This window comes from Ammospiza caudacuta, chromosome 7 (genome assembly GCF_027887145.1).
Source record: "Ammospiza caudacuta isolate bAmmCau1 chromosome 7, bAmmCau1.pri, whole genome shotgun sequence".
Taxonomy (NCBI): Eukaryota; Metazoa; Chordata; class Aves; order Passeriformes; family Passerellidae; genus Ammospiza; species Ammospiza caudacuta.
Genome location: NC_080599.1, coordinates 46,852,228 through 46,880,152, shown reverse-complemented (window position 1 = coordinate 46,880,152; position 27,925 = coordinate 46,852,228). Strand labels below are relative to the sequence as shown.

The following is a 27,925-nucleotide window of genomic DNA, read 5'->3' as shown; positions in this document are numbered from 1 at the left end:
CTGCCTGGCCACACAAACACAAGCTTAGACTGAAAAAGTTCTGATATGTGCAGGGATCACGCCTGGGAGGGATCCATGAGAGCTCCTCAGGAAAACCAGGAGACATGGCCCTGTGAGCCTGCAGGGAGCCCTGGATGGAGCCCTGAGGAAGCTGAGGTTTGTTTTCCAAACGCAAATTCCCAGAGTATCCCACTCTTGCTTTCCCAAGCTCTTGAAGTACCTGGTGGGGTCAAAGCACCTGCAGTTTCCTAGGGAATTGTTCTGTGGTACCTCCATACACCCTTTAATGACTCCAGCTGCCTGGCTTTAGCTTTGGACAGCAGGACAAGTATTTGATAGGAGAGAGGAATCAGGAAGGAATGAGGAATTCAGGGGCAGGGGGCTGGGACAGGGAAGATTTGGGCCACCAGCATCCAATGGCTGGCACAGGTGGGGTCTGACAGTGATGGATGGGCCCAGCACCCAAACCCCATCTCAGGGCAGGGTGGAGTCAGGTTTCCTACCAAGCCAGAGATAAGCTCGAATTCACCTCTGTGGCATCCTAAAAACTCCTTACTTGAGAGACTTTTATTTATTTGAAACTGAAGGCAACTCAGTTTTAAATCTGGGAGAAGACTCCAAACCAAGCACTGCATAAAAAGTAAAATGTTAACTGGCTCATTCCCTCAGGATGAAAATGCACTGCAGTGACAAAAACACTTCCAAAAGGCCCAGCCTGACCATCAGCACAGCATCAGAACAAACAGAAAATCCACCACCCCCAAATCTCCAAGGCCCCAACCAAACACAGGCACCAACTGCTCTGCAGAGCACTCAACCATTTGCACATCACTTTACTTGCCAGACAAGACACGAATCCATCTCCCTGACAACAATAATAACATTTTTTGAGACAAAGATAATGAGGGAAAACAAACACAGGATTAGTAAAATAGCCACTGAGCTGTAAATATACTGAAGCTGCTTCACCATGCATACAAGCCATTTAAAAAACAAACAAAAAAAAAAAAAAAAAAAAAAAAAAAAAAAAAAAAAAAAAACCCAAAGCACCCAGCTTTCTGCAGGTTTAGGGCATGGACTGCTGTTAGCTGTCGTATTTGGGTAAGGACTCCATGACAAAAATCAATACCATAAAAGAAGTTACACAGAATAATAAAATGTAGGTGTGTACAACACAGGCAGACTCAGCTCTGCAGGGCTGTGGTACTTGGTAAACTTCAAGCAGCCCCTAAGCAGGGTCTGGTTCCTACATGAAAGGTTAATGCTTTAAAAAGTGGTGAGCCAACAAATATCCAACACATCCTTTTCCTGGTGGAGCTCACCCAGTGAGGCTGTTTTCAGGGAAACCTGTGGAGTTTATTTTTGCAGTGTCTGAAGCCATCTCGTGTTCTGTTTTGTTACCATTTTCTAAAACCAAGGAACATTAACTAGAGACTTCCCAGGAGAGCGGGGACATGCTCTGTGCTTTCCTCCAGGAATTTCCAGTGAGACGTGGAAGAAGCTGGAGTGAACTGGAGGAAAACAGAGGGAAAGGTAAATCCAGAGGGATGGGAGCACTGAGGGCAGCAGCTACAGATCTGAAAGGAATATCCCAACACCACCCCACAAATGCCTTTCTCCTCCTGTGGGTTTCAAAAAACACACGTTTTCAGAAGGGATTTAACTAATTAATGCTCTTTCTCATTACATGACTTGTGGAGCAGCCACAGACACCTGAACCAGAGAGAAAAGTGATGCTGAGCTCAGCTCAGTCTCTGCCTTCACAGGCTCCAGGAAATTAGAACTTTCCTAATTCATTTTTCTAATAAATGCCTCTAATTCACTTTTCTAATCAATTGTTTTAATTAATCATGAGCAGTGTGATTTCCACTTTAGCCAGCACGTAGCTACCTTTCTTCTCAAACTCATATTGTTGGAGTTTCATTGGAAAATTGCAAAATTTGAAGTTTTGCTGAACTAACCCCAATGAGCTTCAATGAGGCTGAGAACTGGACACCTAAAATGCAGATTTTACATCCCTCCAAGGAAATGCTGCAGAAAGCAGAAGGTAAAGAAGATTCTAACAAAGACAATCAGCATGTGCTATAAACTCCCTGTCTGGGAAAAATATACTAAAAATACTGAAAAATGTGGATTAATTAGCATGAGAACTGAGAAATCCATCACCAGCAGAGGGTAGAACACTAATTAATAAAGAGAATTATGTGAGTTAGAACCAATGAACATTGCAGGCTCATAACACACCCTCTGGCTGCACACATTCCCCAAGATTTAAGGTTTTAAGTGGGAAATCATCATCTCCTTTCTCATTTTTTCATCTCATGAAGATTGCTCACTGAATCCCCATTTGGGATTTATCCCAAATTTTGAGTGTTATCCCTCAATAAGGATAAGGCTCAAGCTCCCACCACCTTCCACTAGGTGCCCATCACATTTCTGCAGCACTGGAATATACTCTGGGCAACACAGGAGAACTGGGATTCAAGTTTGATCTTAATTTTGATGGCCAAAAGCATCTCATTTATATATTTATATATAAATATATACATTTAACATTTCTATATCAGCTGTAGGGGGTAAAATCCCATTTCAGGCCTCAGAGGGGAGATGGGGAGTGGGCACAACACTGAAAGGAGCAAAGGAGAGCATAATTCTGATGAATTTGTTTCCTTGGAAAACTCTGGGCATTTGCAAGGAGAGAAAACTCTGGAAAACTGAGTAAGTGCCAAAACATGCAATCAGGAACCAGCAGGTTTTTTTGGTCTTCTTTTTCAAGGGAGCAGAGCAGAGGAAGGGAAAAGGGGTGAGTGGGGAAAATACCCCAAGAAAATGAGTTCCACATGTTCAAGAGATTATTCATTTAGCCAATGTAACTTGACTAAGGTTATTCTCCTGACAATGTGTATGGCAGAAAAAAAGAAAGTCATGCTACCCAACCCTTAAAATACAAAGCAGATGGGCTTCTCAATGGCATTGGATTTCTTTTCCCTACACTTATTCCTCATTGCAGCCTCCAGGATGTAAAACTTAAATAATTTCTATGGGGTTTTTTCAGATTGAGAGCATTTTAATCAGTGAACTCTTTTCACCTCACTGCATCTTTGTTGCTTCTTTTCCTTTAAAAGAACCTAAAATTGAGCATTTCAAGGAGCAAAATTGACCAGAGCCTTCATTCAATTGGGAGAGCTCTGGGTTTCAGTTTTCTGGTTTGCTTTCAAACTCATGTCAAAATGACTCAAAATTGGGAAAATGTTAAGCAGCAGCCCAAGACTTGTAAATAGCTGCAATCCTAGAGCCAGAAGGGTTTGATACCACTTTAAGTGTAATTACTGTGCTTGTCCAATTTGCTCATGAATTCAATGTCCAGCAAGTCTGCAGAAAAACCATGGATCAATTGATGCAACATTCCAGGCAGGACTCTGTAATTTTACAGTAAAGTCAGGAAAAAATCCCAAAGCACAAAGGGACAGACACACCAAGAGAGGTGATTGTTCCCTCATCAGCTTTACATAATTAGGGATTTTGCTTGGAGAAATGCCGCAGCACAGGAACTTTAAAAAAACAATACCCAAGCAGACAACCTTAAATCCTGGGATTCAAAGATCATAAATCACAAGGCTGGACTTCTGTGCATGAAATGAATGGGCTGATGGCAACCTAATTACAGAAATGTTTGCTTTAAATGTCCAAGAGTATAATTTTTCAGGATCTCTCAGCAGGAAACCATCAGCATCCACAGGATAAATGTCCCAAAAGCCTTCCCTACAACCTCTCTGAACAGGAGCTGACTCCCAGTGCCTGCACTTGCAGAGACACCCACGTTTAAAGTTTTAACACAAACTGCAGTCCACGTGCGGGTTCTTGCACCAAAACATCCAGACTTTTGTCAAGGGATAAATAATTTATGAATAGTAACCTGAAAAAGACTGGCAGGACATAATTATCTCCCTGTGAGTCAGTGTCTGCAATAAAAACTACAAGGTTGCCTTCATTTACAGTATTAGTTGTATTAATAAGTACAGAAGTTTTAAGGTCGCCTGCTTAAATACCTCATCTGCATCATTTTTATATGATATTTGTATATTTGAATACTTGTATATTAATCATATTTTATATAATCCCCACCCTTCTTTTCCTGAGCAGAAACGAGGGGTGCAAATCTGTGCGATTTTAAATTCTTAGGTTGAATCTCTCACTGGCAATTTAAAAGAACTTTAAAAAACAACTCAAGAAGATAAACCACTTTGCATTAATTATATCAATCACTCCCTGGGTGTAACGTTATTTTCAAATAAAAAATAGCATTCCAAAGTGACTGCAGACACACCAGGAGAGGTGTCCCGGCCAAGCAGGGCCTCAGCAGGCCTGGTGCCACCTCAGCAGCTCCCTGGGGACACGAGGCCAGCCCAGGGCTGTGACCCCACATTTAAAAGGGGGGGTCAGTCTCCAAACACCTGCAGAAGCAGAGGAGAGGCCATTTGAGCTGCACTGATCTGACCTCGGGGTTTGGAATCCCCTGGGAGGCTCTGCGGGCTCCAGGAAACACCATTTTGCCACACTTCAGTGCTAATGAAAAGGGAATTACTCATCCACCAGCACTGGAAATGGGTTCTCTTCCCCTCTGCTCCCACAACAGGGCAGGAATGAACTCAGACATTGAGCACAGTGATGGATCTGACAGCTTGGCATTCCATGGCCAGAATTCCACCTGGAACCACTGATGCCTCTTTGGGGCTACCTAAAAACACAGGCCAGACAAAACTAAGGGAATAAAATGTGATTATATTTATTGAGGGGCCTTCAAGTTAGATCTTAATTTTGATGGCCAAAAGCAGTTAACATTTCTATATCAGCTATGGGAGGTAAAATCCCATGGGATCATTTCAGGCCTCAGAGGGACATAAGGAGTAGGCGCAAGACTGAAAAGAAGCAAAATAAAGCACAATTCTCATAAATTTGTTTCCTTGGAAAACTCAGGTACATTTTATGCAGACAAAGCCCCTCAGGGGCTACACCCAAAATGGACCCTGGGTCAGAGGTTTTCATATTTTTATAAGTTTAGCCCATGTGCATATTGAGGGTTAATGTTCCAATTACAGCTTCAGGTAATGAAGTCATTCATCCCAAATTTGCACCCCTCAAATCACTTTTGTTTACATTTCTTGGAGATTATCTTCAGGTACATCTTGGGCAGACAAAGCCCCCTCAGGGGCTACACCCAAAATGGACCATGGGTCACAGGTTTTCATATATCAGTTTGGCCCATGTTAACTCCCCCGTATTGGGGGTTAATTTCCCAATTACAGCTTCAGGTAATGAATTAATTTACCCCAAGTTTGCTCCCCCCAATTCACTTTTGTTTCCATCTCTCAGGCCTGAGGCAGTGAGGAGTCCCTGATTGCCAGGCCTGGAGAGGAATTGTTGTGTCTGCCCAAAACGGGACAGCAGCAGCTCACACTGAATATGGAGTTTAGAGTTGTGCACTAAAGAACTGCAGGATCACAAATATAGAAAAACAGAAAAGCCAAAATCCTAAGCCATCACCACCAACACCCTAAACACACTGACAGCACTGACAAACTGCATCCTGCAGCCCAAAAAACAACAGACAGGTGCAAAGTAGCAAATGATTCCTGGGTAAATAAAGCAAGGAAGGTAATCCCTGGAAGGAAGCACTTTTCCAAGGAGCTGAGCTGTCCCACAGCACCCAGAGGTCACCACAGGCCCTGGAACTGTTCCCTCCCTCTTTTTTTTGGCCCAGCACAAAAAAATTCCCAGTACCAAAACCTTGGGAATGCTCGCTGGGAGCTGCTGCTGAACTTCTCCCTGTGTTGAACTCATTATCTCGGGACACAGGAGGAGGCAGAGCAGCCCTCAGAAAACAAATGTAATCTCCTGGAAAGAGCACAGCCATTAGATGTTATCAGTGTGCAAAAAAAAATTAAAGGTTGAGACTGGAGGAAGCTCATGAATTGAATTCTTACAGCACTTCAAAGCAATTTGTGCATGAATGCAAGCATTTATTCTTCTAATTAAAAAAGGGAAAAAGCAAGCAAAATAGCAAGACATCATTTACATGAAAGAGGGGGGAGTAAAAAAAAACCCAAAAAAACAACCAACAACCAAAACTCAAACAAAACCTCCAGTGTTAATCAAGCACAGTGTGGATTCCAACCCAGAAAAAGGAGAGAAAGCTCCAGATTTAATGAGGGAAGGCGAGGATGAAGGAGAGGAGCAGAACTCGCCTCGGTGCTTTCTCAGCCATCCCACAGGAATTGCTACATCCAGCCTTTGGGAGCAAAAAACCATCAGATGTTGTGCAAAGCAGGGATTTGATTTTATTCCTGCCCCCTCACTGCTTTCCAAACAAGCCAAGGGTGGGGGCTCCGGGGTCCTGGCTCTGGGATGGTCCCACCACAGCAGGGATGGAGAGGGGTTTTTCAAATATGGTTTATCCTGAATAAAGATAATGATCCCAGCCTTCTAAAGACGAGCAGTGCTGAAATGATAATGAATATATTCACCTTTCAAAGACTAAGCAGCAAGAAGCTACACTCAACTCCAATTTAAACATCACAGTGTGCTCTTCTGAGGAGCTCTGATTAACAACCCTGAATGATTTCTGTGTCTGAAGTTAGCCTCAAATTAGCAGCTGAAATTTGCAAGAACTGCCCCCCAAAAATGTCCCTAAAGGCATTTCACCTGTGCAAACACAAGCCCTCAGTTCCTATGCAGGATTTTTTCAGTTTCCACTCGGGGAGGAGCTTTGTGCAGTGCCAGGGATGCTCTTTGCCTCCAGATTCCCACAAATTCCAGCCACACATCCTTGGGGTCACTGCAGGGGGAGAGTTCTGCTGGGTTATCCCAGATTTCCCAACGGGTACCCTCAAGTTTCCAAGGGAGAAAAATGCACTACCTGCAGCTTCAGCTCTGCTCGGAAAAACTGCCCATCTGGGGCTTTTTATGAGGCCAGTGTTATTGATCAAAGATAGAGCAAAACATGGGAGAGAAATCACAAAAATCACAATGCAAAAAAGCTGCAGAGCAAAGAGGAAAAAGAAAGCAGCTTTCAGGATGTTTAGAAACAGCCTGGGCTCTTTTGGAACATTGTTTTTTCCTCTGCTCTGAGTTGTTTTTACCTCCCCAATGCAAACACATCCAGGAAGAGACTGGAATGAGAACTGCACAATCCCAGCTGAGGAGGATGGAATTAATATCTCAAATTGATATCAGATTCATGTTCTGCAACCTAAATCACAGCAGATCTTGCCACAAACCTGTAAGCACAGCCCTGGGCCCCTGCCCATCCACAGACTTGTAATTTCTGGCCAACAGAGCACAACATCACGAGGACAGGGCAGCCAACAGAATGTGGGAGCGGATTTCTACTGTAAAAAAAGGGATTTAAACTGCAGGGAAGCAGCTTTTCAGAAAAAATCCAAGCCAGGAAGTTGACAGTGGCAGCATTAATTCCTTTCCTGATGTGATGTCATTGCCAGTTGGGTTGTACCTATTAAAAAGATCAAAAAGGCCTCAAGTGCACACACATTGTCAAAATTCAAGCAGTGACAGAGGCAATTATTATTTTTCATTCCCTCTATAAATATTATCACAAGCTGCTTTTTCACAAAATGTTTACAAACTACGAAGCAAATCCACTGCTCCTGGTAAATGAACACAAACCAATTTCTCTTTCAAAACAGGAGAGGATGATTTGACCTCTTTTTTAATCTCCACTCATGTTTAACTTTGTCTAAATAAAGTATTTTGGAATCTCTGGAGGAAAGGCTGCTCGTTTACTCCAAACAAATCTCTGCTGTGATTTCCTTCCATGAACTCTCTTATTAGAGAGGCACTTGTGCTGACCATGGGTAGTGTCATCTTCATTAAAGATAATCAAGAATCCCTAGGCAGATATTTGCACTGGAAATTAGATATTTCATAATATTTCAACATTTCCTAACACCCATTCATATTTAATTCTCGAGGATGCTTTGATGCACATAAAATATGGATCAGTCCAAGCAGTTTTCCAATTAGAACTCGCTCTGAGCACGAGGCCAACAGGACTGAGTGGCAAACCTGAAATTGAATTAAGGATTTAAGGCTGGATAGAGACCACCTCCAGCTCAGCAACTAAAGAAATGCCCTTTCTGTTGCCTTTCTGTGCAATTATCTGTGTGTTGCACATCTGTCTGAACACGCAGGAACGACACCATAATCCACTTTGGGATCGGGATTAGCGACTTCAGGCTGCAAGGAGAAATAAAGGCATTAACGCTGCTTTGAATGGAGAATGGAAGTGGATTAATGCTGCTCAGGGAATGAATATTCCTGTTGTCTCACAGCTACTCCTGCGCTGCTGGCAGGATTTGACTGTCAGGAAGTGGAGGGGGGAAAAAAAAAAGACTTAATGAGCTGAAAATTTTTCATTGATAGTGATAATTTATCTTCACAAATTAATGAATAAATTTTAACTTTAATAAATTGCTAATACCCAGGAATTAATCTAGGTCTCTGTTTCAGCATGGAATCTGTATTTTAATTTCCAGACTCCATGTGTGTTTTCACAATGTAGTTTTTGCATTGGGAACTGACAGACAGTGGAACAGCTCAAAACTCCTGTCTCACCTCCCCAGCTGGACTTTTATCCTGGTTTTTCACTCCTAACAAAAACACAAACACAAGGCTACAAAATCAAAAGCATCAGGAGATAAAAAAGTTCAAAACATTCCAAAAAGTGATGTCCATCCTCAACCACAGAGGATGAAAATGAAGGGTGAGAATTCCTGAGTCAGAATGAATTGAAAGAATATTGAATTTCTTATGAAGAAAAAATAAATTATGAAAATTCTCAGAGCCATGCAAGGCAAATCCTTTCTCCAGTGTCTCATAGCACATTAAATCAGGGTTATAAATTAGGGGATGTGCTCCTGCTTCTCACTTGCAGATAAATGAAGTGGCAAGAGGAAGAAGCTGCCTGTATCTCACCGTGTATAAATGGTAAGAATTTAGGCAAAATTTAGAGTAAAAAGGACAATGTGGCCACTATAACAATATCACCAAAATCCCAAGGAGCCACTACCACCAATTCCCAGTGTCTTTCCCACATTTCCTGGCTCTGCAGCCCCTCATCCCCCCATGCCAGGCTTGGCTCCCACTCTCATCCACAAACGTTCCCAGTCTGAGCATTGTCTCATGGAAACACCAATTATCCACACAGAAAGGTCCCGGGGTGTGTTTGGGTTTACTCTGCTCCCCATGCTCACAGTCACTGCAGGTGAGCCCTGCCCCAACCTGAAAAATGGGGAATGCCAACCCAATCCTCTCAAACACCAATCAGGGGTTAATAAATGAGAATTACTGGAATTCAGGACAGTTTAGGAATGCATTCTGATTGATAAATCTCAGCAATCACTAATTGCTTATGTTAACTGGATATTTTTAAATGCATTTGCATCCAATTTCTACCATTATTAACCACAAGCTACAACTTCTATAAAAGTGATTGGATCGTCTCATTTAACTAATCAAAAAAGAGCAGGAGACTCCCACAATGAAGCTAAAAAATACATAAAGTGCAGAAGAAACTGGGGAAGGAGGGTTCTTGAATTCATTTTGAGGGTTCCTGAATTCATTTTGATGTGGAGAGAGGTGATACAATGAGACAAGTGGTTTCTACAGTGTCAATGCCATTTGAAGTTAACAAGTTGCAAAATCAGTTTTGTTTTTAGAGTTTGGCACATCCTGATCAGGCACCAAAACTGCCCTGAAAGACAAACCAAAACAAACCCACACAAAACAACAACAGCCAATCTGCGTGGCTATAATTAACCTACAATTAAAAGTTAATATTAAACTGCTGACAAAACCCTAATGAAAACAGAGGTATTGATTTAAAAAATCCCAAAGTTGCATTTACCAGCTTATTAATTAGCTGTTGTTCCACCTGATCTGAAGATTCATTTGGCATTAATTTTACACCCCTGAATTAACAAAAAAGAGGTTTCTTTGATATTTGTGGAATCCCAGACTGGTTTGGGGTGGAAGAGGCCTTGAAGCTCCCCCTTATGCCATGGGCAGGGACAGCTTCCACCAGACCAGGCTGCTCCATTACTCAGGAGATAAAACTCAGATTATTTCACTTTGTTTGAAGTAAGGAGATTAAATATTCTGCATGGAAACTTCAGGAGGAGAACACAACACTTGGAAATAGCACTGATGATCTGGAAACACTTCCAGGACCAACAGGGACATGGAGAGCGCGCGAGGTCCCCATCTCAGACTGCTCCTACAACTTTCCTGCCCAGGAATTCAGAACTTCCCAGGAAAACCAAGGTAACCCACAGAAGGTGACAAGAAACCATCAGTCACAGCTCTGTGACACCCCCAGGAGCTGCAGCAGGAGCAATCATCACCACCTGACCCAGAAACTGCCCCCTCAGCAGTCCCAGCTCCTTCCAAAACTCAGATTTCAGGGGGTTCCATCAGGATTTATCCCTCCAATCAAAACCAGGCCTGAGATTGAAACCATTTATCACAAAGTCCTCATGCTACACCAAGGCCTGATCCCTGCATGAGCCACTCACTCAAGAGCTGAACTTGATGATCCTTATGGGTCCTTTCCAACTCAGAATAATCTGTGATTTTATTTCCTCTGTTTTAAATACTTATCCTCTTTGCCACACCACTGATGATTGTTGTTCACCACAGAGGTTACACAGAGGTCAACAGCCACCAGAAGAGGCTGCTCAGATTTCAGTTTCTCCACCAAAAAGACACATTTCTACCTTCCTCTCCACAGGGCCACTTTTAGCACACAGTGGCAGAAGAGGAGTCCATGACCCGAAGCTCATCCGAGAGCAGAAGAGCTGGAAACAGCCTCCAACCACTCGTTTTTTGGGGTAGACATGTACTGAGCAAAGCAAAAACACACAAAAAAGACCAAATTGCCATTTTCTTGCCCAGACAAAAATAAATCCCAGCACCACATCTCACAGAACAAGAAGCTCTGCTCAGATTTTACAACTCCGTAATTTATTACCACACTCGTTCCAGCAGATTTTTATTTTAAATATGAGCTCCCCCCCAAAAAAGCCACATTTAAGTTTCCAAAGATTCTTCATTTTCCTTTCTGTGGGGTATTACTGTATTTCCTTGTCCTTGGAGAGTTTTATCTGGGATTACACACATGTACCAAAACACAGCTGTTCCACTTCTTGGCTCCTTTATTTTTTCCCCAGAGCAAAACCTGCCTCTATCAGGCACCCAATTAGCTGCTCACTATCAAAAGGCTGCTCGGGCCTTTCATCTGCTTGAAAACTGGATTCAAGTGAGAGGGTGTCATGGAAACTGTGTCTGGGGTCATTTCCTGTTGCAGTTTTACAGTCACCAAAAATAAAATAGCAATAACAATAATAGAAGGGGTTTTTTGCTGATTAAAAAAAAATAGTATGTGTTATTCCAGCTTGCAGAGCAGTAGCTGTGTGAAAAGCAAAATTATATTATTTTTCATGAGAAATCTTCCTCTGACAAAGCAGAAGCTGATTTCAATTCAATGTTCAACATACTCTTAAAAAACTGAAGATCACATGTGCAGAACACAAAACTTGGAGCAAATACGCAGTGAAATTAATGAAGAATTTAAAATTAAAAGCCCAGTTCACAGTACTACCACAGAATGTTTGTTTCTCTAAGTATTTCACTGAGCAAGTGGGATAGAAAATTACAGATAATTATAGAGGAGATTCTAGCTAATGAGCTAAGGACAGCACTGAAAACTAAAACAGGAAAAAAAAAGGGGGAAAATTCATGAACCAGAGATCTTTCTGGACTTAAGATGTCATAAATAGATGTAATTAAAAATTTAAAAAAATAAGAAAACCTCAGTCCTTTGCCAGATTTTCTTCTATTTTGATGAAAAAAAGAGGGAGAGAAAAAAAATTTGCACAAATTCCCAGAGAATGGATTTCTTAAACACAGCTAAGTGGGGGGAAAACAAGGAAATACAAGCAAATTCCTCTTGGAGAGGAATTAAATCACAGATCTGACTTTTGTAAGAGGAGATTGAGGAATACCTGGCACACGTCCATTTATGGGCACACCTAGGAAGGTCCTCACTTGGTTTACAGAGTGAGGACCTTCAGAAAACAGAATACAGAAAACACCACAGGTTCACTTGGCAAAAAGGCCTTGAGTGCTTCATCTCCAAAAACTTCTTCCAGTTATTCAGATTAAATCCTCCCTCAGCTCAACAACACCAGTGCAGAACATGCTGGCTGATCCTGAGATAGAAGTGCTCCCAAGCCCCAGAAGGACAGAGCTCCATGCCACCAACGCAGAACATGTTGGCTGATCCTGAGACAGAAGTGCTCCCAAGCCCCAGAAGGACAGAGCCCAGCCCTCTGCCTCTCACCCCGTTCCTGCTCCCTGTGGCCATGCACATTCCCCTGGCAGCATTTCCCAGCTGAATTCCCTCCCAACCCCTCTGAGGGCACCTGGGTGCAGCCCAGCCCTTGGTTCCACCCTCAGCCACACCACAACCACAGCTCTGCCCTTGCAGAAGCTGCAGACGCTCAGCTCAAGGCAGACAGAACAACTTTGGCTCCCTCCACATGATGGAATCTCCGGCATGGAAAACCAACAGCAAACACATGGATGAGATGGAGACAGGCAGCCCAAGGCAAGGAGCACGGGGAGGTTCACTGTGGTGTCCCCACATGTCTGCCTGAAGCTGCCCAAGCAGCTCCTGGGTCCTCCTCACCAGGAACACATGAGCAGCGTTTGCACACCGACCTTCCCACCAGGGATGGCTCAGGGTGGACAGCAGCAGGGATTTCTCCAAGGAAAGGGTGCTCAGGCCTTGGCAGGGGCTGCCCAGGGAGGTGTGGAGGTGGCACTCAGCCCCCTGGGCTGGGGATTGGGCACAGCTTGGACTCCGTGGTCTTGGAAGGCTTTTCCAACCTTAATGATTCTGGGATCCGACCAGACTAGAAACCCTACTCCAATCACATCTATCCAATTTCTAATTTAATTAAAAACCTGCATTTTCTCGTGTATGTTCCCCCATCTCCACCATTTGTTTTTTTCTTTTTGTTCATAATCTTCTCTCACTTCAACTATACCCAGCAATTTCCAAACTGGAATGGATTTCCCAAAGTTTCTGCAGGAGCTGAAACTCTCTCTGCCTGTGACCCCACAAAGCACCATGTGAATTAGCAAAAACAAACAATCAGGATTTTTTTCTGCATCAGACAATCCAGGATTGTTTTGCTGAAGTTTCCCTCTTTTTGTTAATGGAAAGTTAAATATATATCCACTATATTCTTGTTCTCGTGAAGATTATTTCCAGGCCAAGCTGAACATGACCTTGCAGCCTTATTTTCTGAGGATGAAAGGTAAGGTTAGAAAAAGCTTTTTTAAGAGCCACAGACAGGAAACAAAACGTAGCCAAGAGATTAAACAGAAGATGAAAGACAACATCAAATCTCAGTTGACAAAAATAATAAATAACAAAAATATTAAATAAATCAAATGCTGTTGTGGTACGTGGCCATCACAGACCAACCTGAGAGGTAAAGAAAAGGTGTCGCAGCGTCCCCAGGTGTGGGGACACAAGCCGGGAAGGTCATTGGGAACGCAGAGCCCCAGCTGGGGCAGGAGGAGCTGCAGAGCCTGGAGCCCTCCCCCTGCCATCCTGCTCCCCATTATTCTCCACTCAAGCTGAAAGCCACAAGGGCTTTTCCCGGCCCCGCCGCGTCAGGCAGACTTGGGAAGCTCGGCAGGAACTGCTGAGGGATCCGGGAAGGCACAAAAGGCTCCTGCCACAAAGGGCCCTTTCATCTGGGCCGTGTGGCCATTAAACACGTCCTGCTAATGTGCATGCGCTTTATAAAGTGATTATAAAGTGAGGGCTCAGTCACTAACTCAGCTGCACAATGAGATTTTTAAGTCTGTCACTGGAAAACTGGGATTTGCAATGAGGAGCTGGGAATGCTGCACAGCCCCTCTGAGTAACACCCAGGGCCTGGTGACCCAGCTGAAGGTGGATTTTGGATGTTTTAAGGCTTTCATTTATTTGTTTGGTGACACTCAGGCACCTCACACTGCTTAGGAAAACATGGGAAAGAGGATTCAAGCCCTGACAGCGCTTCTGCACCAAACATGATGCTCTGAGGATGCTGGAATCGCTGCTCTGGCAGGTTGGAAACAGAAAGTTAATAAATAAATAAATAATAGAAATAAATAAATAACAGAAATAACAGATCAGATCTTGCTGTTACAGCATGGATCAGGATGAACGGGTGAGCTGCCACTCCTGCTCTTACCAACACCAAAGCAGTGCACAGCCACTTTATCCTCTTTCTCCATCTTTTGCCTCCCTTTCCTTTTCCCACAGGAGCTCAGCATCTCCTGAGATTCTGAATAACTAAGGTAGGTACAGACTCCTGCCAGCTCTGTGACAGAGAATGCTCTCTTCTGCCCAACAAAAGGAAAAAAATGTTTCTAAAAAAGTAATTTAAAAAAAAAAATCTTTTTTCTTTCTACATCATCAAAGCAAAGGCAGAAGCTGAGAATCCTCCCCAGCATGGGTGTGACTGTGGGCCAGCTTTGCATTCCGGCCTGTGCAAACCACAGCCTTGCTCACCAAGGTTTCCATATTTTAAATATATTTTTAGACTCAGGGCCCGATGCTGACGCAGGCTGTAACTTCATTTCTGAGCAAGGATCCCAAAAAGGATCCCAAAGAGGCTGTGAATCTATTGCAGGATTGAAGTGAAATGTCCTCTCCTAGGGGCAGCAGCAGCTAAACTCCAGTGCAGCTCCTCATGGGACAAGGAGGAAGAGCTGATGGTGGCAGAACTGCTGGGGTTTGTCACGCACACCAGCATCAGGTGTGTGCTCCATCCATCCATGCATCCATCTATCCATCCATCCATGCATCATCCATCCATCCATCCGTCCATCCATCCGTCCATCCATCCGTCCATCCATCCATGCATCCATCCATCCATCATCCATCCATCCATCCATCAGTCCATCCATCCATCCGTCCATCCATCCGTCCATCCACCCATCATCCATCCATCCATCCATCCATCCATCCATCCATCCATCCATCATCCATCCATCCACCCATCCATCCACCCATCCATCCACCCATCATCCATCCATCCATCCATCCATCCATCCGTCATCCATCCATCCATCCATCCATCCATCCATCCATCCACCCATCATCCATCCATCCATCCATCCATCCATCCATCCATCCACCCATCATCCATCCATCCACCCATCCATCCACCCATCCATCCACCCATCATCCATCCATCCATCCATCCACCCATCCACCCATCATCCATCCATCCATCCATCCCTCCCTGCAGGGACAGAGAATCCCAGAATGGTTTGGGTTGGAAGGGCCTCCAATCCCATCCCATCCCATGGCAGGGACACCTCCCACTGTCCCAGGTGCTCCCAGCCCCATCCAGCCTGGCCTTGGGCACTGCCAGGGATCCAGGGGCAGCCCCAGCTGCTCTGGGCACCTGTGCCAGGGCCTCACAAGGAACAATTCCCTCCAAATATCCCAGCCAAACCTGCTCTCTCTCAGTTTCAAGCCATTCCTCCTTCTCCTATCCCTCCATTCCACATCAAAAGCCCCCCACGGATATCTTCCACCAAGCACAAAATTCCAGGGGATCTGGTGGCATCCTGTTATTCCATTCCCTATTGGAATAATATTAATTGGAATAATAATAATTATTCCCTATTGGAATAATAATAAGAATGTATATAAAAATGCATATAGTATAGAATAAATGTAATAATGTATATACAAATAATAATGTATATACAAGTAATATGTTAAAATTATTTATATCATTTATATACATAATAATGTATATACAAATAATGTATATATGGATATATATAAAATTATATATAATTTATATACATAATGTATATAAAATAATAATGTATATACAAATTATATTTTGAATTTATCTACATAATTTATATACATAACAATGTATATGCAAAAATGTGTATATTAATAATATATTTAAAATTTATATACTACGTATATGCGTAATAATAGATATAGAAATAATAATGTATATTCGAATAATAGATAAAATTTATATATATATAAAATTTGTAAACATAATAATGTACATCAAAATAATTATATATATAAAAATAATACTGTTGGAGAGGTCCCTGCCACACCAGAGCTGCCACCAGGCCACCCCAGCTGCGCAGAGTGAGGCCAAGTGCCTTCACTAAATATTTTAATCACTATATCCCTTTCTCTGCTTATTTTTCCTCCTCTTCATCCTGACTTTTCAGGCTCTGAAGCCACCAGACAAGACACACACACCCCAAGTAGGTCTGAGGTGTCCAAGGAGCCCTCCCAGAGCAGCTCTGCATTCATTCCATCCCCTCCCCACATCTCCCCTTCCCAAAATAGCTGCTGCACCTTTGCTCCTCCAGGAGGAATCCACCATTCCAAGCTCTGAACACCATGGTGATGGATGTTGGGCTTCATTTATTTTTGGAGGCTGAGGTTCTATTCTTGGAAAGGTAGGAAAAAGCAGCATTTCAAAGTCTGAGGTTGCAATTACCAGAATATACTTTTTTTAAAAAATGTATTTCTAGACTTTCAGCCAACTTGCTGAATAAATACATAAATAATGAAGGGGGAGGCAAAATTCTATTTATGTGACATCACAGTGAATCGATATTTTAAAATTCATGAGATCGAATTTCACACCAAATAGAAATAAACAACTGGTCATTTCTATTTCTATTAAACAAGTTATCTCCTATCATGGCCTAGTTGGGGTTGCTTTAATTTTGGCTCTGCAGGCAGCAGTTCTAATGGAAATACAGCATCACCAGTATGTCAGTATGTCAAATTTCAGAAACCAAACACAACTTTTGGAATAAAATCCTGTGTTCCCAGTGGTGAGCTCAGCACACCAGAGGTTCCTCTCTGCCAAGAACAGCTGCATCACCATGAACTGAATTTAACAACTTCAAGACCATCAAGCACATCCATCAAAGCAGCTACTGAAATGATCTAGGGATTGTAAAATATAACAGCAGCAGAATTCAAAAGGAAGGGCCAGAATAGGATCATTTACAATTATAGCCTCATTTCAGTCAAAAATAAAAAATTAAAGAGAAGATTTCTTGTTTTCCCCACCTGCACTAATGAGAAGCTTGGCTACTTAGTGCCATTAGGTTTGGGTTTGCAACCTCCACCTTGGTGAAGCTCATCTGAAGCTAAAAACTCTCAGAAGTTCACAATTCCCATCCTCCTCCTGCAATGTATGCAAATATCAACTTCCATTTTTAAAATCAAAACTTCCTTCAAGGAAGACACAAGACACTGTATACCCAGGAATAAGAATTTCTAATTTTAATCACAGAGATCAAAGACTGAAATGTACAGTTTAAAGCCAGCTGCCTGACCACAGCTGCCTACTGTGACAAACAAGCATCCTCAGTGCTTATTCCTGCCTGCTCCAAAAACTGCATTTTTCCCTCTAAATGCTGCGTGCAGCTGAACTCCACCAAACCAGAGCAAGGGAACAAATCCCACAGCACACCTGGCAGCCCTGACAGCCACTGGCATAAGGAACCAATTCTGAAATTCATATTCCAGACAATTCCTTGGGCAAACAATGTGCCCAAGGAAGTCAAACTACCTACAGCTGTAGCTGATTTCAATTAAATATCCTTTCATTGTTAAAACTGCTAAGTGTATTAACCTCAAATTAAAAACACTTCTATTTTTATCCTTCTGTGCCTTCCACACCACACAAAAATCCTGTCTCCAAAATGTTGGTTTGGCCCCTATGGAATACACCTGTCCATGAGGGCTTGACCAGATTGCTGCCAACTGGAAATAGAGAATAGAGGGGGAAAAATGGCTTTTTTTTTTTTTTTTTTAGCTTCCAGTAACAAAATATGAACTGCAATTTAGGATGCACGGAGCGGAAGTGGCTTTTCCTCCTCCTTTCACACTCCTTGCAATGATGGGAGATCCTTCTTCTTTCCTATTCTTCTATTTCTTCTCATTAGTCTTTATCAAAAGTCAGAAATCCCCCATGATTTCAATATAGGAGAAAAGAGGAAAACCAATCTGTTCATTCACTGACCACAAACAAGGCAATAAAATATCCTGATGTGACCTCCTCCTGTACCCACCTCCCACCAGCAGCTCCTCCTGGGCTGCTTTGCCATGGACAGGCAACCACAAAAAGCAAAATTTACTTTTTGGAGAATTTTCTTCTGCTCCCACAACATGCACAATTCCATAGCCACCCCAAGGACTTCGTTGTAGGGTATTCCCAAAAAGCTGTCCTGGCTTGCAGCACATCCGACACCTCAGCAGCCCAAAAAAGCCTCACACCACTCATTTTTCTCTTCAAATACAAGTCAAACACAACCATAATCCCAGTTGCCAGGTTTTGGGAAGCATCAGGAGCTGAGCCATCATCCCACACTGGAGCAATCCCACCTGACACTAGTGATAGTTACTTCTGTTGAAGCTGTGGGCAGTCACAACATTTCATTATCATTCTATTCTTTTCTTTTCTAGCCTTCTAATGAAATCCTTTCTTCTATTCTTGTAGTATATTTTTAATATATAATTTTCTTTTAATGTAAGATACATCATAAAATAATAAGTCAACCTTCTAAAACATAGAGTCAAAATTCTCTCTCTACCCTCACCCTAAAACCCCTGCAAACACCTCCCCAGGGTTTGTCTGATGTGAGTCCTGAGGTGACACACAGAAAAAAGGAAATGTTTGCAATGCTTCCTTTGCTGAAAGGGAGAGAAGCAGGGCCAGGGAGGTCGCCTCAGCCCTTTGCTGTGGTACCACCACATCATCTCTGCCAAGCTGAACTTATCTCCACGTGAACTTTGGTGTGAAATCTCCCAAAAACAGCACAAAACAACCCCACCTGGGTGAACACACCAGAAATTCTGTTTAAGGCGTTCCAGCTCCTAGAAACTTGTATGGCAACTTCCAGATGTGTCTATTTTAAAGGGGTTTTTTTCTCCTGGCCTCATTCCCACCTGTGACAAGCCAAAGTATAGCCAGAAGTTCCTACAGCATCGCAGGGATATGTGCAGGAGAAGGTCAAAGCTGCAGTTCTGCAGACATGCTGAAAGGAAAATTACATTTTTTTATCCAAAAGGTGGAAGGGAGTTCAACTCAAACAGTCCAAGTTGTGCAAATCTGTGAGCTCAAAGGCCAAGAGCTCCACAAAAAGCTGTTTTTATCAGCAGCTCCTGGCTGGGAAGCTGCTAAAGGGAGATGTAACAGTTTGCTTTTACTAATTATTGTAATTGTGCAAATATACTTCTGCAAAATCTCTTGGGAGGCTCTCCATGGAGGCAGCTGATGCAGTGACTCCATTAACACTTTTCCTGGGATTGGGAATGAGTGCTCCTGATTTGTGGCACCAGGATTATTGCAAAAGTCAGCTCAGATTTTCACTGCTGAGGCGGACACATAATTTCATCCAGATTTCTGCACAGGGTAAGAACACACAGAGCACGAGATTCAAGCAATAACTTGGCTTATGTTTTATATCAGAAAAGGAAAATTTCCACAACAGACATTGCATAAGCAGTAGTGTTTTTATACTGTTATCCTTGTGTTCTCTTTTCCATGGAAATCCTTTCAGATTTCACTAACACTACATGGTATTGAACAACAACAAGCTACAGGAAAATGATGATTGAGGAATGCAGGCTCTCTATATTTTTACACTTTATTCTGCATTAAACCTACAATACAAGAGCTATTAATCAAAACCTCAGCAAAATTTTTGACATACAAAACAAAGACGGATGCCTCAGACAAGGCACTAAAATTGCAATTATTAAGTTATGTTATTCATCTACAGAAAAAAAAATTGGAAAGTAAAAAAATCTAGTATTTTCCTAATCAGATGCATCAAAATAAATCATTCCTGGGCCACAATCCAACCCTTATCTAGGAAATGTTGCCATTTCCAGGTTCACAGATACCCAAGCTCAGGTAGCCTCAAATCCCAGTCCCAGTTATGGAGCTCCCCAACAATGGAAATAAACAAAATCTGGGGTAATTCCTTAGAGCTGGGCAGTTCCACACAGGAGAGCAATGAACTGACAAGGCTCCGAGCATTTCTTGGTCAATTCCTCACCAGAAACCCACAAACGAAACAAATCTGTTTATTCTTAATTCTCCCTTTAAAACTATAGATTGAAAAACTGGGAAACACACGCACACACACAAGAAAACTTGCTATTTTTTTTCCAATTCAAACACATCTTCCCTCTCTGAAAGAAAAGAATTTCTCGATGTTTTTCACCACAAAAACTAGGTTTTTTTCTCCCCGTGCCTGCCCAGGCTATGACAGCAGAGCAGCCTCTCCGGCACCAACCACTCCAGAAAATCCGAGCGCATTTCCCTGCGTGCCTTCCCTGCGTTATCAGCCCTGGCACAGCTGAGCTCCCCCATCCCCTCCCGGGAGATTTGGATTCCTGCTGTCCCCGGGATGCTGGGGCACAGCTCATTATCTGCCAGCCCACCTTGCTGCTGCACTGCCCAACTTTTATCTGGCCGGGCCAGCTGCATCCCCGGCGTTTGAAGTGCAATGTCAGTCCTGGCTGATGCCACGGCACTAAGGATGCCCCGACCCTTTGAAGAGGCGGCTCAAAGGATCATTAAAAATTCAGATTTGGTCCCGCCCTTCCACCAGGACCTCTCGCTGTCTTTTGGAAGTGTTTCACGGTAGGGAAAAAAAGGAATATGTGTGGAAAAGGATAAAAAATTTGGGATGTCAGAGAGCCTCGGATAAAGCTGCTGTAGCTGGACTCAAACTAAGGCACAATCATGGAAAACAGATGAGGTTTTGCTCCACTGGTTTCTGCTCTGTAATTATTACTACTGCCAAATAATATTAAAATAACCCAAAAAGGTACAATCGAACGCTTAACAGCCTTCCTTATTTATTGGAGGTTTTTTTGTATTTCAGCTTCACAAGATGAAAATAATAGGGGGAAAAAAATAAGCATTTTTTTGTGGTGAGGGTGCACAAGGTCCAGGCTGCAGAGCTGGAGGATGTGGGGTTTGACACCACGTGCTGCGCAGTCACCACAGATTTATTTACAAAGAGCCATCAAAAGAAGTGGAGAAATGTGTGAAACTCCCTGATTTCAGAGACGGAGGGATCACCATTCTGCCATTTAAACTGGTCTGCAGGACAGCTCAAAATGGGATTTATTTCTTTTAAGTAGTAAATCCATTAGCCAGAAGACCATCCCATTAGAAAAAATAAATAATGCTGTGTTCTGTCAGCACTCATTTTCAAAAAGATTGAATAAATGGACAGTTCTGGTGACTCCAACTCTTTGCCATCACCCAAAAATCTTCAAAGAATGTGGATTTTTCAGCCCATATAAACCCTTGGACGTGTCTCTGTCTCCATGTTGTGCTTGTCTGAGCACAATCTGTTCTTCTTGAAAAACATATGGCCAGACAAGCTATTAGGGAGAGAAATAAATAAATAATATGCTTGCCAATCAACCAGGAGAAGCCTGCACTAAGCTGTTATTTTACACATCACTGCATCACCTGATGTATTAACATATTATTGTTTGCACAGTATTAATATTAAAAATAAACAGGGAAATAAGTGACCAAACTGCCTTTTTTTTTTTCTCAGATTCAAAGTGCATTTTTTTTTTATTCCAGCCCCCAAGATCAGTAGCAGACAATGAGAAGGGCTGTGCTCAGAGCGGGAGTTAAGGATTAAGATGGCAGAGCTGCCTTCACAAATATTCGAGGCCCTCTGGGCCTACAACTTTTGTTACTGTCTGGCTGGAAACACCAACACGCATTTTGAGAGTTATAGAGGCATTTAATGCTTTTCATCTTCAAAGCATTTCTTACTCCTTTCAACTCTGGCTGCAAGCATTATACCCCTGTTCTGGAGATGGAAACGTTACCTTGACCCACAATACCAAAAAATATTCCTCACCTCACGCAGAGCAGATTCAGAGGGTGAAACCTCACCAAAACCAAACCAACCACTCACAAAAGTACTGATTTATTCTTTTCCTGCCTTCACCTCCCAACTAAAGAATTTCAGTTGTTTCAAGCAACAACCTACCCTGTAATTTCAGCCAGGCCAGAGAAGCTGGGATCAGACAAGCCAGGTAACAGCAAAGGTGAAACTCCACCCGCAGACCAGGTCATGCCACAACCACCAATTCAGTTCAATAATTTTAGTAAAAAAGGGCTCTTAACTTTTAATTAGTGCTGAGTGCCAGCTCTGCCCAGGAGCACACATTACAGGACTGTCACACAAGTGGTCATTGATTGAGCTGCAGCCCTTGGCAAGCCATGCCATGGGATGTTGGATTTGCTGAGGAATGACAAGAACACGGAGCTGGCAGTGCACCCTGCCTCCCGAGGATGCAGCCTGCTGCCAGGAGGGTTCCCTGGAATGACAGGGATGCTGCCGAAAAACAAAGGAACAGTTACAGGCGACTGTGGCACAGCACAAACCACAATTCTTGTCCAGCACCCTCCGTCCCACAGGAGGGACAGGAAGGGAGGAGATTGTGGTGTGGTGGTTTCTGCTGGATTTGGGAAATCACTTTGGGCAGAAACAAACAGATCACCTTTGCTGCTCAGGGCAAAACCCCCTGTAAAGATGTGTATGTACACACCATTCAGACCCCAGCATGTGAAAGGGAAGACACGGAATATTAATTAACATCATTAACTGGGAGTTTGGCAGAACTGTCAAACAGAGGGGGAGCAATAATTAATCAGAGCAACAGAGAATATCAGACAACTGATGAACTTTCAGTATTTAACCACTCCTGGAGAAAGAGCACAGAGGCAGACACCCAGGAACCCACACACTGCAGAGCCCAGCACGTGTTCTCACTAAGGGCATCCCTGGTACGGTACACACATGTATATTCTAATTGGAAATTTAAATAAGAAACCCTTAAGCTGCTGTTCAACACATGCAGCAAATGATGCAACTCACGAGTTGTCACCCACACTACATGATCCTCAGCTGCTCTAGGCAGTACCATTCAAGGAATACATTTCTACATGAAACCAGAGCACTTGCATGGGCAAGGAAACAAAGCACTCCCCAAAGGTGATGCTCAGACACTGCCCTCATGCAAGGCTCTGGAAATAGAAAGCAGTGGTGTGAGTGCCAAAATCAATTGTCACACTGGTGTGCCACCAGAATCCTCTCTCATCCTCGGTCTGCCTGTAGCTTCATCCTCTCTTCCAGCTGCACCTCACTCCTCCCAACAATGCAAAATGATGTGATTTGATGAGGAACAGCCAGTCCTCACTGCTGCTGGAGCAGTGCCATGGAGCACAGGCAGAAGGAGAAGGTGCCACAAGAAGGAGGCACCAGACAGAGAAGGAGCTGGTTCACAGCACCGCCAGAGCTTCCGCAGAAATCTGATTTATTTCAAATCCCACAGCTTCCATCAGTCCCTGCCCCTTCTCACAGGCATTTAAGGCTCACTAATTCCACCCTTCTCCTCTTACCTCTTCCACTTGCTCCTCTGGTGTCCGCTCTGGAGTCTCCAGCTCATCCTGCCTTCCTGCACTTACACAGGCTCTGTCCACACCTTCCTCTTCTCCCAGACTCAAAACACACCCAGCAACCTCTCACCTTGGCTCTGCTGAAGCATTCCCACCTGCTCCCGCACTCATTGGATGCTTCCTGCCCACCTCCAGCTCAGACCAGCCCTTCCTGCACAGCCCTCTGGTGACACCAGCACCTCCTGCCTGTGAGCAGATGTGCAGATGTGGAGCCACAGCTGGAAAGGACAGAGTGTGGGGACAGCACGCAAGGGAAGCTCCAATCCTGCCACTTCCTCATCTCTGGTTTATGGAGCAAATAAAACTAACGGCTGGATGTCAACCCTTCCTGCCACCACCACGGCTTCCCCTCACCAGTCCTGATTTGGGGCCTGTCACCCTCTAAACCAGGACAACACCCTTGGATTTGTATCCACTTAAAGCACAGAAGTGTTCTCACTCTCCTGCCAAAATCCCACACCTTTCTTTTCTGTTTTTTCTGCAAACACAACCTGTCTGCATCATCCCAAGCATCCCCACTGTGGCACCTGGCACCAGGTGCTCACCACCACTCACCCACAGCCCTGAACACTCAGAAAAAATGGGGAATTCTGTGCCAGCTACACCCATCCCTGCCTGAGCAGGCTTTGGAAATTTCAGCCCTAAAACCAAGTGAGAAGCACGGGCTGCAGTGACACATGTCATAACATTTTTTATTCTACTGTAGGAGGTCAGCAAAAAAAGCTTCTAAAATCAGGGGAGGTTTGTTCCCACCGGTTTTTAATCTTAAACAGCTGTAACAATGTTCCAGAGGGGAGCAAAGGACAGGCTGGGCATTAGCGTGATGAGAGTTGAGACAGTCAAAATATGAAGCATATAAAAATAGAGCCGAGTATGAAAAGGGTTTCAGTTTAACTACCAGTTCCACCACATTAAATTACTTCGGGACCTTAAATATCCAACTAATAGTAAACAGAATTTTAACATTATTTGCATCTCCGTGCGCTGGCATTCAGATTGTTCCCGAGCTCAGATCATCGGTGCAATTCTTGGAAAGAATACGTGGCTCGTCCTACGGTTAATTCTTGTAACAATGTATATTTCTGTGAGCTGCTTTTTCAAATACAACACGCGTTGAGGTGATCGTATTATCATTTTTTTTAACGCCAGAAACGGATTTAGCAATGCAATTATACTGCCTTAATTTGCATTAACAGAGACTCCACCAAAGCAAAGGATTATGCTTATATCTTTTGAGGGGAAATACACACATGTGTATGCACGGCAGAAGGGGGAAAAAAAAGGACTTCCTTGAATTCAGTACATCAATAATGTACCTTGTTAAGTGAAGTCATTTAAATCCGCGTCTTCTCAGCATCAAGGACAAGAGACAGCTCAGTGTTTGCCCGGACAAAACGAGCCCTAGGAGGCCGCCCAGCACAATGATGGTCCAGAGGTGAGAGAATGCAGCCAGTTTAGAGAAGATAAAAGGCCATTTGGGTAGAGACCCCCGCTGATCCTATGAAAGTGTCTCCTTTTCAATCTGGGAGGCTTTTAAAACTGCATTTGCTACTGACCATACCTTCCCCCGAAAGCCGCCCGGGATCCGATTTCACTTTTCCCCCCTCCGGAGAGGGTCGGCAGCCGCCGGCTGCAGCGCGGGTACCGGCGCTCCCTGCAAGCCCCACCAGCCCCGGCAGAGCCCGGCAAACAACTCCGGCAACCAGAACAGCCTTCTCCGCAACCAGCATCGCAACAAACTCCTCCGGCCGCACTCTGGGGCCGGGAGCCATCGCTACCCCTACTCCTGCCCGCGGGATGCTCGGCCGGGACGGGCTCGGCCCCGAGCCCCCGCCCGGAGCTGCCCCGGGGCACGGCGGGCTCAGCCCCGAGCCCCTCCGCGGCCGCGGGGGGCGGTTTTGGCTGCTCCTGTTGTGCACATCGCAAATAAAACAAGAAACTGCCCGTGCCCCGCCGCTACGGCCCCGCTCGCCTTCGGGCGGGAGGCACTGCGGGGGAAGCGGGGCCGGGGAGAGCCGGGAATGAGGGAGCGGGGCTGGAGAGAACCGGGGCTGCGGGAGCGGGGAGAGCCGGGAATGAGGGAGCGGGGCTGGAGAGAACCGGGGCTGCGGGAGCGGGGAGAGCCGGGGCTGAGGGAGCGGGGCTGGAGAGAACCGGGGCTGGGGGAGCGGGGCTGGAGAGAACCGGGGCTGAGGAGAGCCGTGGCCGGAGAGAATCGGGGCCGCGGGGCGCGAGGCCGGAGAGAGCCGGGGCTGAGGGAGCGGGACCGGGACGGGGAGAACCGGAGCTGAGGGGAGCGGGGACGGGGGAAGCCGAGGCTGAGGGGAACGGGGCCAGAAGAAGACGGGCAGCCCGCGCAAGGGGGAGGGAAAGTTTGCGAAGAAGAAAAGAACCGATGGAAGAAAGAAAGAAAGGAACGGAGAGAGAAAGGGCAAGGCAGGAATCGGGAAGAGCGTGTGGAGGAGGGAGCGAAGGAAGGAAGGGAGGAAGGAGGGAAAACCAGGCGAGGCGCGGGCCGGGCCGGGCCGTACCTGCATGGTGACGACCCTCAGCTCCTCGGTGGCGAGTTTCCTCATCTGGCTGGCCAGCACTTGCGCCTCGTCCAGGATGGAGAACTCCGCCTCGGCGGCGCCCAGCGCGCACAGCAGCGCCAGGCACAGGAGGCCGAGCGGCCCCCGGTCCCCCCGGGCAGGGGCAGCGGCGGCGGCGCGGGGCTGCAGCCGCCCGCCGCCCCGCGCCATGCTGGGGGAGCGCCGGCCGCGGGCAGCGCCTGCCCCGCTCACCCCGCTCAGGGCCCGCCCGCCATGCAGGGGACGGCGGCGGGCGCTGCCCCGCGCCCGGCTCCGCGCTCACGGCGCTCGGCGGGGCCCGCGCTCCGCGGCCCCGGCGCTGGAGAGAGACGGAGAGACGCAAACTGCGGCGCGGAGGAGGAGCGGGAGCGGCGGGGCCGAGCGGAGGCGCCGCGGGCAGGGGGAGGCGTCTGGGGCCGCCGCGCTGCGGGCGGGGGCCGGGCCGGGCCCCCCGCGCCAGCCCCGCCCCGGAGGCCGCCGTGCCCCCGGACCGGGGCGGCTTCCATCGGCCCTGAGTGTGCTCCGAACGGTCACCGCTCTGCCTCCTCGGGTTTCTTAAAAATCTTTTTAAACTCTTTTAAAACTTTTTTTTTCTTCCCCTTTTATTGTATTTATTTTGTTTTATCAGTGTTCGACGTCTCCTTTCGCAACCCCGAGCACGAAGCCATCCGTCCCCGGCCACGGCACCGCCCAGCGCGGCCTCGTGTGGAACAGCGAGCCTTGAGGAAATGTTTGTAGTGCAACTGACATGGGCAATAAACAAATAAATGAATGGAAGGAACGGCGGCAAACACACTGCTGCACCCCTGGAAAGCGACACGGGTAAAACGACAAGAAACATCTCCTTTGGGGCAGGAAACCACAGAGTCATTGAATGGTTTGGGTTGAAGGATTTAAAAACCCATCCAGTGCCACCCCTGCCATAGCAGGGACACCTTCCACTGTCCCAGGCTGCTCCAGCCTGGCCTTGGGCACTGCCAGGGATCCACGGGCAGCCACAGCTGCTCTGGGCACCAGTGCCAGGGCCTGCCCACGCTCACAGCGAAGAATTTATTCCTGATTTCTAATCTACACCTAATCCCCTTCAATTTAAACACATTCCCCCCTTGTCCCGTCACTGTGCCCTTGTAACAGCTGTGTGGATGCCATATGCAAGCATGACAAGCCCTGCATCCAGTAACCTGTAGCAGCACATCAAAATCCAGAATCACAGGAGAAGTAAATTGGAAAAGACATCCAAGATCATCAAATCCAGCCATTAACCCAGCACCACCAAGCCATGTCCCCAGGTGCCAGCTCCACTCCTGACTATCAGGAACCAAACTATGACATCAGGTTGTGTTAGAAAAACTCAAACAAGGAATAAATTTTGGACCTGGAGGTACTTCCCAGAAATCTACAAGCCCAAGAAGCCAAACACCAGGCCCACACGAAGCACACACCCTCCAGATTTACTCTTCATTAATTAACACTTAATAATTGTGCAGGTGTAGATAATGTTTAAATAAATCTGGCCTGTAGAGACACAGTGGCTTCAATAACCCACATGCGCAGTTACATTTAAGATTTTAAGAGTCCTACCAGAGCCACTTGTGTCCTGTAGCAGTAAATTCCAGGAGTTAGCAATTCCTCCAAGCGTTCATACAACGTATTATTTACTATAATCATATCCTATTTCCTAGAAATGTGGTTTCTATCTGC

The 27,925-nt window shown here is 45.2% G+C and overlaps 1 protein-coding gene across 1 annotated transcript in view; it reads right to left on the bottom strand.

Moving 5' to 3' along the window:
• CACHD1 (cache domain containing 1) overlaps positions 1-26,395 on the bottom strand; it is a 91,104-nt gene extending 64,709 nt beyond the window's left edge. The window contains exon 1 of the mRNA XM_058808446.1: positions 26,186-26,395. Within this exon, the coding sequence (XP_058664429.1) occupies positions 26,186-26,395 (210 nt within the window). The remainder of the gene's footprint in view (positions 1-26,185) is intronic.
• Positions 26,396-27,925: the final 1,530 nt, after the last annotated feature.